This window comes from Pleurodeles waltl, chromosome 4_1 (assembly GCF_031143425.1).
Source record: "Pleurodeles waltl isolate 20211129_DDA chromosome 4_1, aPleWal1.hap1.20221129, whole genome shotgun sequence".
Taxonomy (NCBI): Eukaryota; Metazoa; Chordata; class Amphibia; order Caudata; family Salamandridae; genus Pleurodeles; species Pleurodeles waltl.
The window spans coordinates 670,103,163-670,117,461 of NC_090442.1; the positions used below are offsets into that span (position 1 = coordinate 670,103,163).

At 39.8% G+C, this 14,299-nt stretch overlaps 1 protein-coding gene across 4 annotated transcripts in view; it reads right to left on the reverse strand.

Annotated features, from left to right (window-relative positions):
* Positions 1–14,299, reverse strand: part of MDM1 (Mdm1 nuclear protein) — a 326,554-nt gene that overhangs the window by 51,709 nt on the left and 260,546 nt on the right. For all 4 annotated transcript variants that reach the window (XM_069229178.1, XM_069229176.1, XM_069229175.1 and 1 more), the window contains 2 exons: positions 11,903–12,051; positions 11,627–11,760 (listed from right to left, as the gene is read on the reverse strand). In XM_069229178.1, the coding sequence (XP_069085279.1) occupies positions 11,627–11,760; positions 11,903–12,051 (283 nt within the window). The remainder of the gene's footprint in view (positions 1–11,626; positions 11,761–11,902; positions 12,052–14,299) is intronic.

The window sequence follows — 14,299 nt, forward strand, 5'->3', positions numbered from 1 at the left end:
TATGCTAGTCTAGGGGAACCCAAAATGGATCCCACTCGATGCAGTAGTCATGTACGCACACACACACAGACATACCATCCCTCTATACTCACAGGATGCTGGCACAAATAACATCTGAACTTTACATAAATGGGGCCAGTAGGCCTCACTCCGAGTGACACAGATAAAAAGGTCTGGTCACACTATTGATTGAAGACAGTAGTCCCCTTCCTATACCACCACAATAAAAGTCAGGGTACCACATACACGTGCAGTCAGGCAATCAGTGTATGGGAACACGCCTGTATACTATACAAGGAGCATTCCAGCCCTGGCACAATTTTTCTCCATTTACCACCCCCTCCTCCCTGTTTCCTCTGGGTCTGAATTATTGAATTATAGGTTGAGGTGCAAGAAAACTAAGACTTTGACTATTATTATGAAGATGTCTAGGAGACATGGTTTCACTTACAACAAAGATTTGGTACCAAGCTATCATGATTTGCCTGGCCATGTGTATTTTGATAGATAAGGCAAAGTTAAGCGACAATCCAAGTGATTTTCCATTTGGTGTTCTTTTGGGGATGAACTGACCAACAACAGTCTCCAAACTAATTTGGAATCTATGGTCATTTGTTTGAAAGGAAGAAGTACATAGGTTCCACTAAACTGGTTATGCCAAAATTCCTTGCCAATAGCCTTTTCTTGGACTTCATAGGGTAATGCCCGCAGAACACTTGTGACATTCTTAATGTTGCTGAAAAACAAATGTCAGAGATACAGGCATGTCTTTTGGAAAGCCACTAATGCTGCATTCGCTGTGGTGGGAAGAGCACAAAGTCTCTGAGAAGTCTGAAAACCTTTAAATATGTAGGTTCAAGAAATGCAAGAGACTGTCTATATGCCAGTAAAGTATATAGTCGCTTTATTTCCTTGCATATGTCCACCATAGTTAAAAAGTAGATCAGAGAGCCTCAGTGACCCTGAAGAGTTGCTTGTGAACTGTTTCTTAACTGAAATAAGCATGACATCATGGCTGACAAAGAAAGTAGAAGAACAATAAATTGATTCAAAAGAATTTCGTTACTATCTTGGGGCCGAAGGAAGTGACCCTCCAAATGACAACAGTGTCCTTCTGGAAGACAATGGAAGGCTCTTTAGCTTGATGCTCCTTCATCCTTCTACTAGAGGTGACTTATCATTAGACATCCTGCCTTCTGAGTCAAGCATGAAGCCTTAGACTAAAAAGGCTTTGCCCATCAGCAAAAACAAGGAATAACTATAGTCAAGCCAAATGAAGCTCAGAATTTTAAATAGGTAGTTAAACTTCAAGAAGACACAGGGATGTGGAATTCCTATCGCCCGACGCCCGGGACATCTTGTTTGGGGTCAAGGGCAACAAGATTTTATGCTTACTTTGTCCTTGGGACAAGTAGGCCCAACCCTCTGCAGCACAATCCCTTTGGCTGCTTGTTGACAGAGAGTGGAACTCTCTGCAGTTGAGGTAATGTGTTTCCAAAAGATAATGTTCGAACTTGTATTTATGGTTCATTATTTGAAAGCCTTCATTATTAGGGTGAGTGCTGTAAATAAATGTTTTAAGGTCACACTTCACTACTGACATTGGTTCCAGTACAAAAAAAAATTGTGTATACACATGTCTGAAAAGTTTAGGCTATGAGGCTAAGTATAATGCTCCCAGAATGCTCTCTGATTAGATGCAAATGAAGTGTCATTTAGTAAAATGTGTTGATGCATGCTAGTATTTCCCAAAAATATTTCTAATGGAAAATCAGGGTAACCATTTTCAACACGAATATGGGAAGCATGAAAATAAACAAACACTGACAAAGCCAACTGATCGGACATATTTTTATAAGTCTTTTAGTTTAATCAATGCGTGTCTTGTTTTGACATGGCTTTTGTAATATTTTATTGTTGTGGGAGCTACCAGGCCCTCAACATTGTAACAAACACTGGCAAAAAAAAAAAAAAAAAAAAAAAAGTTTTTGAACTCTAAAAGCACACTTTGCCACCAGTGGCATAACAAAGGCCCCGCAGCCGCCCTCCAGGGGGCCCCTTCAGCACAGCACCTGCCCTGAGTGAGTCTGGAGAAGGGGCTCCTCCATGTTCTTTGCAAAGGGGCACCCTCCAGTTTCGTTACGTCACTGATTGCCACTGTAGTTCCTGACACTGAACAAAACTACTTTGTGTGCCAATATGCTCCTTGTGGAAGAGCAGAATGCGATCACTCACAGTAAAGCCAGCCAAAGAGAGAGAAATAGAAGTTTAATAAAAACAAAATGTCTTTGTTAACACCAGACCTAATTAGGGACCAAGACCCACATGTAGGTAGCTTTTTGCATGTCGCAAACAGCGAAAGTCGCTGTTTGCGATGTGCAAAAAGCACATTGCGATGCACAAACCCAGTTTTGCGATTCGGTAACCTGGTTACCGAATCGCAAAACGGGTTGTCGCAATTAGGAAGGGGTGTTCCCTTCCTAATTGCGACTCGCAGGGCAATGTAGGATTGTTTTGTGACCGCGAACACAGGCGCAAACCATTTGCAGTTTGCACCCATTTCAAACACTTACAAACACTTTCGCAAAAGGACCCCTTCCCCCTTGTGAATGTCACTGTAAACATTTTTTCAGAGCAGGCAGTGGTCCTTTAAGGAAAACGGGCTGCATTACAAAAAAAAAAAGAAACTGCTTTATTGAAAAGCAGTCACAGACATGGTGGTCTGCTGTCTCCAGCAGGCCACCATCCCTGTGAGGGCCGCTATTCGCAAGGGGGTTGCAAATTGCGACCCACCTCATGATTATTCATTAGGTGGGCATTTGCAAAGCCCTTGCGAATCACAGATGGTGTCAGGGACACCATCCTACATTCGGATTTGCGACTCGCAAATTGCGAGTCGCAAATCTGAACCTACCTACATGTGGCCCCAAATTCTTAAAGAAAGTCACAAAAGTGCACCCATGGTATATGTCGTACCCCTATAAAATATTTGTGAACTGTATTTTAGCATGGGTAAATACGCATGTGTAGATTTGCTCATGTGAAAATCTACTGAGCATTTGCAAGTTCATTTTTGCCTCCAGCCACTTTCTTCCCAACCCTGGAAGAAGTTCTAATTCTGCCATTGTCAGGAGTAAATGTCCAACCTTTCTTATTATGGGAAAATATTAGGGAGAAGCTGGTGAAAATCTTTAAAACGTGCAACTATTGCTTACTGCTTCCTCCAGCCCCAGTATGCAGATCTGCAGAAGGGTGGCAAAATAAGGAAATTGCTACAGTAGGGATTGAAACTGCAAGTATTCAAGCCCTACTATGGTAGTAGCCCTGGCATAATCAGAGAGGCTATTATCAGAGCTCTTCATAATGAGATTGCTGCCATAATTTGTTGCCACACTACATGGCACCAAAGGGACAACTAGATCTTTTTACAGGACAAGTAGATTTGAGAAGCAACCTGTCCCCTGGACAAGTAGATATTTTAATAAATTCCACACCCCTGAGACAATAACAATAGTGCTTACAAGCCTCATTTCGTTAGGACGACATATACAGTCAAAGGTGCATAAACTAGTCTTTTAATCTTTTAAGTGCAGAAGCTGTGAATGGAAGATAAGAAAAAGTTACTTACCTATAACACCAATTCTCTGATAAGCACATTTTCATTAAGTACATAAACTTTGACTATCTCTGTCTCCAAAAGGGATCCTGGAACATTTGTAAATGTTTACTCCAACATGGCCAAAAAGAAATTACTTATGAACAACATCATTCCTGTCATATTTTTGATATTTTAAAAGCCAAATAAATAAAAACAGCTGTAGTGAATCCTAGTTCGTTTTTAATGGGATAACGGGAGTTAGCTTAGCCTCTGGCTTGCAGACTCGTGCCCCCATCCTGTAGTGACTTTTAACCTTCTTAGCTTGCTCTGTCTTAGCTCATTCAATTATTTAACTCTTCTAAGATGGCTGCCTTGTTTATAGTTAGGCCACTTGTTATGAGTTACATTATCAGTGTCACTGCGTTAAGGCGTCAAGATCAAGCGACAAAGACAATCAGTAGGTATTCACACTTAGGGATTTTCCCTCTCTATACTTTCGAGGGATTGTTTATATTAATTGCCGTCCCAAGCCCGTCTCTTATCTATTGTTTGGGAACACACCTACGTCAGGGGTCCGTGTAGATCTGTATAAATACATCGCACTTTAGACAGATAATTAGATGGATTCTGACCAGAGGGCATCGCCACCATCGCTGATATCGATGCTGTACGTCGTCTTTACGCTGACCCAGTCTTTGTGTCCCTGCGGAGTCTGAGATAGAGACCTCATTCCAAGGTAACATGGGTTGGGGGCTCCTCTCATGGACATGGCATTGGCAGATTAGATTTAACAAACCCAGCTCTCCTTTAGGTAGGAGGTTAGGCCTTTTACATTAGGGTATTAGGGCATATTTCATCTCGTATGTCTTTTCTATGCATTGCAAGATGGTGGGGGTCTTTGTAATAATGACTCTCGTCTTCACAATTCTGTTCCTTGCATTATTCATTATCCTAATCATTGCAGCCCATGCAACTTATCGCAAATTGCAGTTATGTTAAATAAAAACTATTGAAACTCTACTGCATCTTTGTTATTGTCTGTGTTTGTATGAGATATGATATATCTGTGAGAAAGGGGTAATCTCCGTTTAACCACGACACTCCCTGAGATGTCTTATTCTTGAGTCCATGCGTAAAGGCTGCCACAAATCACCTTTTACTATTGTGTTTCTGGTGATGTGATGTTAGTGAGCCGGTAAGGTTGGGACAACAGTTGCGACTTGTTGTAGGAAAGGTGTAGTCGCCTACAAGCAAAAGTACTGTCATCCTTTAACCAGCCGTCTTGCCCAGAGCAAGAGTCCAAACTACGACACAGCCACATACATATAGCTCCACATAGGTCTGTAAACAGGCACAATCACAATAAACACTTACTTAAATAGTAAAGACATGGTAGATTGTGGTGCAGCTGCATAACAAGATCACTGGAATTAATTCAAGACTAGGCTCCAACACTTTTATGTATTACATTTTCTGTATACATTTAGGATCACACATTCAGAAAACAGTTTAGAGAAACCAAAACACATCGGACAACAAAGCAAAAGATAGTAGACTCTATCAATTTGTTCATAAGGTAAATGAAAGAAGAAAAGCAAATCATTTTCAACCCCTTGTTAATATCAAAAAGAGACTTCACATTTTACTTTTGGAGAGGAGCTCTTTAATATTTCCTTTTACACAGCCAGCTAAGTTGAGTACATATAGCTGACAAATAAAGAGCCAAGGTTAGGATGAAGGTTTTCAAAAGTTGAAACATTCACTTCTGTCTATAAGAAAAGCCATACATCACTGACAGTCTGCTAAACAGTGGCATTCTTACTGCAGTAAGCTTAAGTTATTTGAAAATGAGGTGTCTTCTCTATGGCTGATGAGACAACTGCAGGACCTGGAATGAAACCCTGATTGAAGGCGCAGTGGAACTACATTCAATGACTTTCAGAAGTCTGGCTTGTAAAAACATTTATCCAAGTAATACCTAAAAGATGTTTCTGGTGAGGAACCTTAATAATATCACTGAAAAAGTTTAATGTCAGATTTGGCATGTAGTTTAGATTAACCACTATATGGAAGATTCCTTTACAAAACATAGGAAAGGAATAGATTTAGCAACTTGGCACTAAAAACACTGAACATTTCACAAATTTCTATGTCATCCTTGTTCAGGACTTACACAAATCTCCTGTGTTTCTTTTATATTTCTGCACAAGTGCTCTGGTATGCATACTTGCGAAAATCTGATACAGAATTAGATACTTATGTTTTTGAAAAACATTTATGGTCCAAATGAGACATGAAAGCATAAAGAATAAAGTTAAGTAGAATTCAAGATTACGCTAGTTAATTTCTGATATCAAAGTCTTTTGTAAGGCTTAAAACTACACTTTCCATAAACCTGTTAATACAGAATTAGGAGATGACTGAGAACAAAAAAAACGTAATTATTCGAGGTTCAACAAATTTGTTTGAGCTAGAAGAGTTTGGGTTTAATAGAGTACCTGAATGGCTCATAGTAATTTTCACTCAGCCCTGATACTGAAGAACTAAGGGAAAAAACATCAGATATGTTAAGACAATGAGGTCAATTTATTTTTTAAGGACTAAATCTTATTAAAATCTACTGATGTACTGTTGCTATTTCGGACAACCGTAAGCAAGGTCAGGCTGATGTACATTCTTAAGAGTCACCATCAAGCTTGCAAAAGTATATGACTTCACAAATTCTCATAAGATTGTGAACCATATGCATTAAGCATCCTCATAAATGCCATTTGATGCCCAAATGATTTAGCCCAGATGATTCAGTAAGTGCAATACTCGAAAGGCCTTTCCTGGAGAGATGAAGTCCCTAAAGCTTACAAGGATATGTTAAAATTTTTGGACTGCAAGATTTCCAGGAACTTTTGAGTCACTGGGAACCGTGGCACTTCTGGAAATCTTGGTGGTTTAGCATGGGGGCTTGCTGCATAGTAAGCAGCAAGGGTAAATAGGTCAATATACTCATTCTGTGCTGCACCACATTCCACCAAGCGGTGAATCTTGTCTCTGCTTTGCACCTTGACAGTGAAGAGCTATTTCACACTTAATATTGCTGCAGGGAGCCAACACATGCGCCTGGGCTTAATCTATGCTAAACATTCCATGTAGTAATTTGTGAATGCGACAGACACCCTTGGCTGGTACATCTCCCTGAGAGTGGAGCGGAGCTTTGTGACCAGACCTTCTTCTCTGACAGCTAGTTTATGTGGCAGTTGGATCAGGAACTTTTTATAAACTGCACATGAATAAAAGCTGAATTTTGGGGAAAGAATAAGAACAGCCAGGGCCTCGCGTAAATATTGTAACACCAGAAAGAGCAATGACCTCACAAGGGACTCCATCAGTTCCTCCTGCATGGGCATCACACAGACTAAACTCAGTATCTTTTCTTTTGCTGCCTACAGGCAAATATAGGTCCATCCTAAACTATCCTCTTAATGTACCCTTTTCCCTATCCCCCAATTCTACATTATTCCTTCAATATTCTACTGTCCTAACAAGAAATCTTTTATGGTCTTAATGGTCGCCCAAGATATCACACTAAAAATACATCCCAAACTGTTATTTTCCTTTGACTTGCAATACCTGCACAACATATGCTCATTCTGTGCTCCACAACATTCCACCAAGCGGCTGACTGTGGTCCTAAGTTCTAGTGAGGTCAAGTCTCTTTGCTGTGTTGGATCTTTTCTTCAGGAACAAATTGTGGTGCAGCATTCCTCCCTCTTCATTTTTCCCAAGTTGGCCCATTTCCCCTCTCTGTATCACAGTTCCTCTCATCTTCTGAAGTAGCAGTGTTTTCTCTGGGAGTGCGCTGCATCTGTGCTGCAAGCTCTGTGAGGGACTGTGATTGCTGGTTTAAGCACCGCCATCTTGTCTCTTCTTTGCATCTTGTCAGTGAAGAGCTATTCCACACTTATTATTGCTGCAGGGAGCTAACATATGCCCCTGGGCAACAGACACCCTTTGTTGGTACATCTCCCTGAGAGTGGAGTGAAGGTTTGTGACTGGGTCTACTACTAAGACAAGTTAGGTAGCAGTTAGATAAGGAACTTTTTATAAACTGCACAGAACAACAAGCATTTGTAATGCGATAGGTCTTGCATTTGCGAGAGTTAGAGCTATTGGCGCTGCAAATCCAAAACTGGATTTTTCTTGCCACATAATCCTGCCTCATAAATGGGTCCTTTCCTGCCACATAATTCCTGTGGCTCCGCATATAACTAATGCACTTCAATTTATCTTCATCTTTCTGCAGTGAAAAATGACAGTGTTGCCATTTAGCATCCAAATGTAAATCTGCCATGCTATTTCCAATAGAATACCACTTTCACCACCCTACAATCAGAGTTGCTGGCTGCCTAGCACAAGTCCCCCAAAAAAGAAACAAGACAGCCACAGAGGAGAAATAAACTAGAAGGGTCACCCAAATATATCAAGAGTGTTCAAAATGTAATAGTGTAACAAAGATGTTACATTGGCCTGAATCATGGTCATAATTGCAAGAAGGAGAGATTACTAAAACATACAATCATCACGTAAACCCAGAGATACCAGCATTCCGGTTGGATGGACTACTTGGTAAATTTGACTTTGGTTTCAAAAGAAGGCAGTATTGAAAGGCATAAACTAAGAACAAAAAGAGCAATTTGGAACCGCACATTCACCTCGCTTTATAGAACATCAGGATGTGCAACAATTCTCCACTGGGTGGCACATTCATGGCTAAAGCACATGTCCCTTTATACAGAATTTCACGAGATTAATTTGTATTACAACTTTGGCAGAATTAAACAAAAATTCAGTCAAACTAAAAAAAAAAACATTCTGAACGTAACGTAACACTGCTTCTGTATGACAGACAACATTTGTAGCATAATTATGATTAAAAAGCTGACTTTTACTACTAACCTCCAAGGCTCTAACAAAAAAGTACATATCGACATTAAGAAGCACAGGGATTATAATGAGGCATTATGTTTGCTTTAAAAATGCAAGTTTTACAACAATCAATGGAAGCAAAAGTAGTGACTTTCACAAATCTCAAAGAAAGCGTCCATAAAACTTAACATGTGTGTCTGAAAACATCAGGCTCGTTCCAGGGAATGTTCAAAAGCTGTCATGCTCCTGAGTAGTGGGGCCCCCGATGCTTGGTGCCCTGCATAATTGACTTCTGTCCCAGGATGAAAACCTTCAGAGTGCACACGCCTTCTTTGCGCTAGCAGTTAGGCAAACACAATAGCTTTCCTAGCTGAAGAAAGCACCCAGGTTTCCACAGAGATGGGTCAACGATGTGGGGAGCTGGAATGCCAAACAGTAGGGTAACTAGACCTGGGAAGCCCCGGCTTTGTTTGTGGAACCATACAATAATGCAAAGTTCTGACACCGTTCATGTGTGGGTGACTGTTGTGTCAAGCTGTGAAGAAAGCAGTTGCAAAAGAAGAAATTCCCCAGCAGATGTTGTAACATGTTTTATATCAGGGATGCCAAAAAGGCTTCTGTGTATTTCACAATTTAGGAAAACACAAAGTGTGGAGCAGATAGGTTAATACTCCTCTCACTGAATAAACATGAATGGTAAGGAAGACGCTTGGAACAGCTTCTATGCTGTATGGCCACGGTTTTCAGATTAACAATCCGTTAGCCTGAGGTATTAGGATATAGCTTTTCTTCGCAATGACAAAAAATACAAGGGAGGGTAGGCGCCAGGCAGCTGAGAAAGAGCAGCAAGAAAGGGCGCAGAGAGCAGACAGAGAAAATGTGAACAAGATAACAGGCTGATTTACAGCCCTGTATACAGCAAACCTAAGCTGCAATTAAAAAGGGAAGCTTCACTGAACACAAGCAGGAATGGAAGAGAAAAAAAGTCCCTCAAAGAACAGATGAACACTACAAAGCAAAATAATACAGTAGTTGGTCCCTGTTCCCAAAGAGAAAAAGGAAGGACAAATAGGCATGACTGCCTACTAGTAAGCAAGGATTTTTAGATGACACAGACATGAACAAATGAAACGGCTTTAAGCCCACAGAAGAAGTGTACTTAAAAGTTTAAATGAGGTCGTATGCTTACGCTCAACCCAAAAAAGGAGAATTTCAGGGGCAGATTAAGAACAGCCAGGGCCCGCATATAATATTGTAACAGTAGGAAGAGCAATGACCTCACTTGGGGCTCCACAGAGAGGGAGGATGTGCTTTGTGCATTAAGGAGGGAAGTAGACTATTTAGGGTTTATCTGAGAGGAAAAGAGCATTAGAATTTTGGGACGGGTTTTCAATTCTATCACAATTTACTCGAGAAAGAGGATAGACTACATGACTATGGTGAATGCTGCTTAGTGGGCCAGAGGAATCAGTGCACCAATCATGTTGACACCACTTAGCATTCTCATATCAACTGCAGGAGCAAAACAGGAATTTGGTGCCATTACCTGATGGAGAGCAATTTAGTTGTTATCCTGTTGTTGGCATTAAACCTATAAATCACTGCTACCCGGTGACTTTCTGTCCACTTTGCCTATTAATCTGGCTTCCACTACTGTTGCAAAAGATCAATTAAATGGAAACTCATCAAAGATGGATTAAATATTACCAAAAGGGTGATGTGTGTTTCGTTGTTCTCTTTCATCTTTCAAAGGATGTGAAGACAGCAAACAAACAAATGCTACTGTCCACCAGCTCCTTCTGCATGGGCATCAGACAGACTAAACTCAGTATCTTCTTTCTGTTGCCAACAGGCAAATATATGTCCATCCCACTCAACAAACCCTCTTCCCTATCCTCCAGTTTTACATTATTGTTTCAATAATCTTCAGTCCTTACAAAAAATATTTTATGGTCTCATTGGCCACCCAAGATATTAAACAAATACATCTCTATTATGACCCTTTGACTTGCAACACCTGCACAACATCTGTCTGTGGATATCTGCTATCTTGCTCCTATTGAATCCTAACTTCAAGAGGTTATCCTCATAAATAGGGGCAAGTTCAAGCCCCAGTCTGGGGACGGGGTCAATACAATGCAGTATTATGGCTGTCGCGCAACATTCTTTGACTATAAGCCCTCAGGGCAGGTACATTGTTGTTTTCTCTTGAAGAAATATTTGCTTAGTCCTTATACTGTATAATGGTCATATTCACTGGCAATACACGTTAGAATAGTTCTCTGTTGTAGGGAACCCAGAACACTCAATCAACATATTTATATACATAAGGGTATATAATGTACCCTGTCCAGTTCTGTAGCAAACTCTTCTAAGCCTATCAAACAGTAGATTGTTCCTGACATTTCCACAGCATTTAATGTAGTGGCATCTGCTAGTGAAAGTGGCTGACTGGTGTAAGTGTTAATTATATAATCCTGGTTAATGTTTTTCTTTTTATATTTCAGTTTAATAATTTGCATGGAGCCAAAGAGTATGCACAACCTAAAAAATACTTTATCAGAGAAGGGATCGAGGTTTATGTGAAAAACCAATTAATATCAATTACATATATATTATTTATGTTTCAGTTTTGGGAATGTCAGTGTTCAAAATGTATCTCAGAGAGCTTGAGGCATAGTGATATTCTGGAGGTATACCATTTGGTTTAGCAAGTGTTAGATGATTCTTTATACTCATAAGATATTACGAATATCAATCTTGTCTTTAAGTATCCCATTGCAACCCTGTAAATAAGAGCACCTAGAAGAGTAGCAAGTGAGACTGATGATCCAGTGACTTCCTTTCCTTGGGCCTACTGCTAACCAACATATGCCCATTGTGTTTGGCTGGCTGTGGATTCAGAGAACTGCAGAAAGTTAATCAGTCTTGTTAGTTTAGGTTAGTGCATTCTGACAGTACTCAAATTTCTGTGCAGACAAATAAATGACATATAGTAGATTCTAAGTAACAAAAGACTTACTGATGTGTCTATCTTTGAACAAGTTGAAACAGACATTGGCAATCTGACCATGCAACACCCAACTGGTAGTCTTACAAGTTCTTTACCTTGCTATGCTTTCTTTTGGAAGCTTCCCTTGAGCTACGTTTATGTGGAGAGTAACGTCTTTCTGGAGAGGTTTTCAAACGGCGTTCAGGCAATGGCGATTTCAGCTTGGGTGGAGACACTAAAACAGCACCTCCTAAAAGTGTTAAAAACTTGTTCATTACAGGAGTCCAATGTTGCATGCATATGCTCAGCTCAAACACTTAAACAAAGCTTTCCTGATGATCAGAATGAAAATAAAACAATTTTGTCCAAATGTAAAAAAGGATTTTTCTTACCCACAACTGGTGTTGTGAGATCATGGTGAGTCCTTTGGGCTCCACCAAGTGATTTCAACTTTGGTGTTGCAAGGCGTCCACCTTCTCCTTCAGACATGGATGAAGCTTCAGACATGGCTTCTATATCATTTGGCCGCAGCACATCTTCTCTGCAAAATATAAGCAAAATGCTCACAATAAAAGTATTTTTTTGGGTTTGACGACTTTTCATTGGCAGTTAAGAGACATTTTATTGGTATGAAAATGCATTTATGTGGAATAACCCTGCATTGCAAATACATAAAAACCACTAGCAATGGAAAGGTTTGATCTCAGCCGGAATTGCTCAAATTAAAGATATCCAATAAAGCTTTTGGATTCTAGTGGCTAGGGAATGTAATCACTATTATTAGAACTTTATTACGAAACAGACTGAAAATGTTATCCTAGTTTATGTGCTTCAAAAAATGCTAACTTTCAACTTCTGTAGTTACATACATTTTCTCAGATACTTAGAAGTTGCCTAAAATAATATCTAAGGAAATTAAGGATTCCTGGTCAATGAGGAATCACTATAATGATTTATTCTGTGCAAAGTGTGTACAATGAATTCAGATTGAAAAGTAGTTTCAATGATCAAAAATAATTTTTAGATCATAACAGATGATGAAATATAAAGTATTCATTCTAGATCAATGCTGTGGCTGTAGATCTTTTAAAAAAAAAGCATTCTGGTATATGCTTTGGGAAGATGACAGGGTTTCTCTGGTTTGGGTAAATTCTTGTTGATAGATCTAGTCTGTGAATATTCAGAATTTGGGCCTGATTTAGAGTTTAGAGGACAGCTGAATGTTGGTCAGGGTGAGGAAATAAATCACTCCAGCGCTCTCGCAGACATCCTGTTCCCCAAATCTAGAGATGTTGTACTGAAAATAAGTATTTTTGACCATTGACTTTGTGTTTCCCCACTGTGCATATTAGTTGTTCAATGTTCACCAGTAGCACATTACATTTTGTATTCAGTTTAGCTGCCTATTGGCTTTATCGTGGCGTTAGACATTGCAGTTGAGACATTGCAGATGAGCTGTGTTTTTCTACGTGGTAAACTAAGCTTGTGTTTTTTGTATTTTCTCTTACCGAACACAATAGTATGATAAGGAAGCTATTATTTTGTGTTTTTCTCTAGTGCAGGGAAGGACTCGGCCTTGGGAGAGACAGCCTTGAAAACGTGGCCAACTTTCGATGTTGTTTCTTCGAACTCTGACCTACAGTAGCCAGCATGTTTTGAATATTCAATTATTTAATCTATAAAAGGTGTACCTGGGCAGCAACGAGGGGAATTTTTCTGAGACTTCAGTCAGGAGTGGATGTCAACTGCCTGACCTGTCCCGTGAGGGTGGAAAATCTCTTTCTCGCAGTTGAACAGGGGTCATCAACTTGCTGGCATGAGAAAGATGACGTTTTGGGATGATTGCTTGGATAAAATAAAAGTGTTTTCATATTTAGAAAAGGTGCTTTTTGAAAGAAATGATGTCCCTTTTTTTCTTGACAGGAGGGTTTGGATACTTTTGTCTGCTTACAGAAAAGTACATGAGAGATGTAAACAGTTAGAACATGAAAATAAGAATTTATGTGAGCAAATTAGCCAGAACAAATTATTGCAAGATAAAACTGAAATCTACAAAGTTGTTGTAGGAGAATCTGGCTTTTCACATTCCAGTAATGAGGAGGTTAAAACATGGGGGGGGCAGTATGAGCCTCATGAGAAGAGCATAGTTCTCAGTGCGCAGAGCAGCCCCAAGGTTTTTGGTAGGAGTTGAAGTGCATTCTTTAAAAGATTACACTGAGCAAGAAGTTGAGGATGTAACCGGTATATTCAGACCACTTTTTGCAAAGTACGATGTGTAAAATTAATTCAGACAAGACAGAGGTACTGTCGCAAAATGTGCAGTTTCTGGGAATTTAGTGGAATCCAGAACATAGACAGATGTTGTTACAGGGAAAACAAAAGATTTTAGTGTTTCTTACTATTTGCTCTAAGCAAGAGACACAGAGTTTCATGAAATTGTTCGATTTTTGGAAACAGGATAGCCCTCATCTGAGTAAAATCTTAACGCTTTGGTACAAAGTAACTAGGAAAAAACATGAGTTTGAATAGAGTGAGCAGTAGCTGTGTGCTTTTGATTTGGCAAATTAAATAATTCAACAGACTTTTGATTTGTGCGCAGTGCAAGAGGGAAACACTGATTTACAAGTAAATAAGGGACAATATGCCAACTTGAGTATGTGGCAGAAACAGGGGAGGACAAGGGCGCCACTGGGGCTTTGGATTAGAAAACTATCTGACTTTGTGGAGCGCTGTACTCCTTTGAAAAAACAGCTTTTGACTTGTTATTGGGCTCTAGTGAATACTGAGCA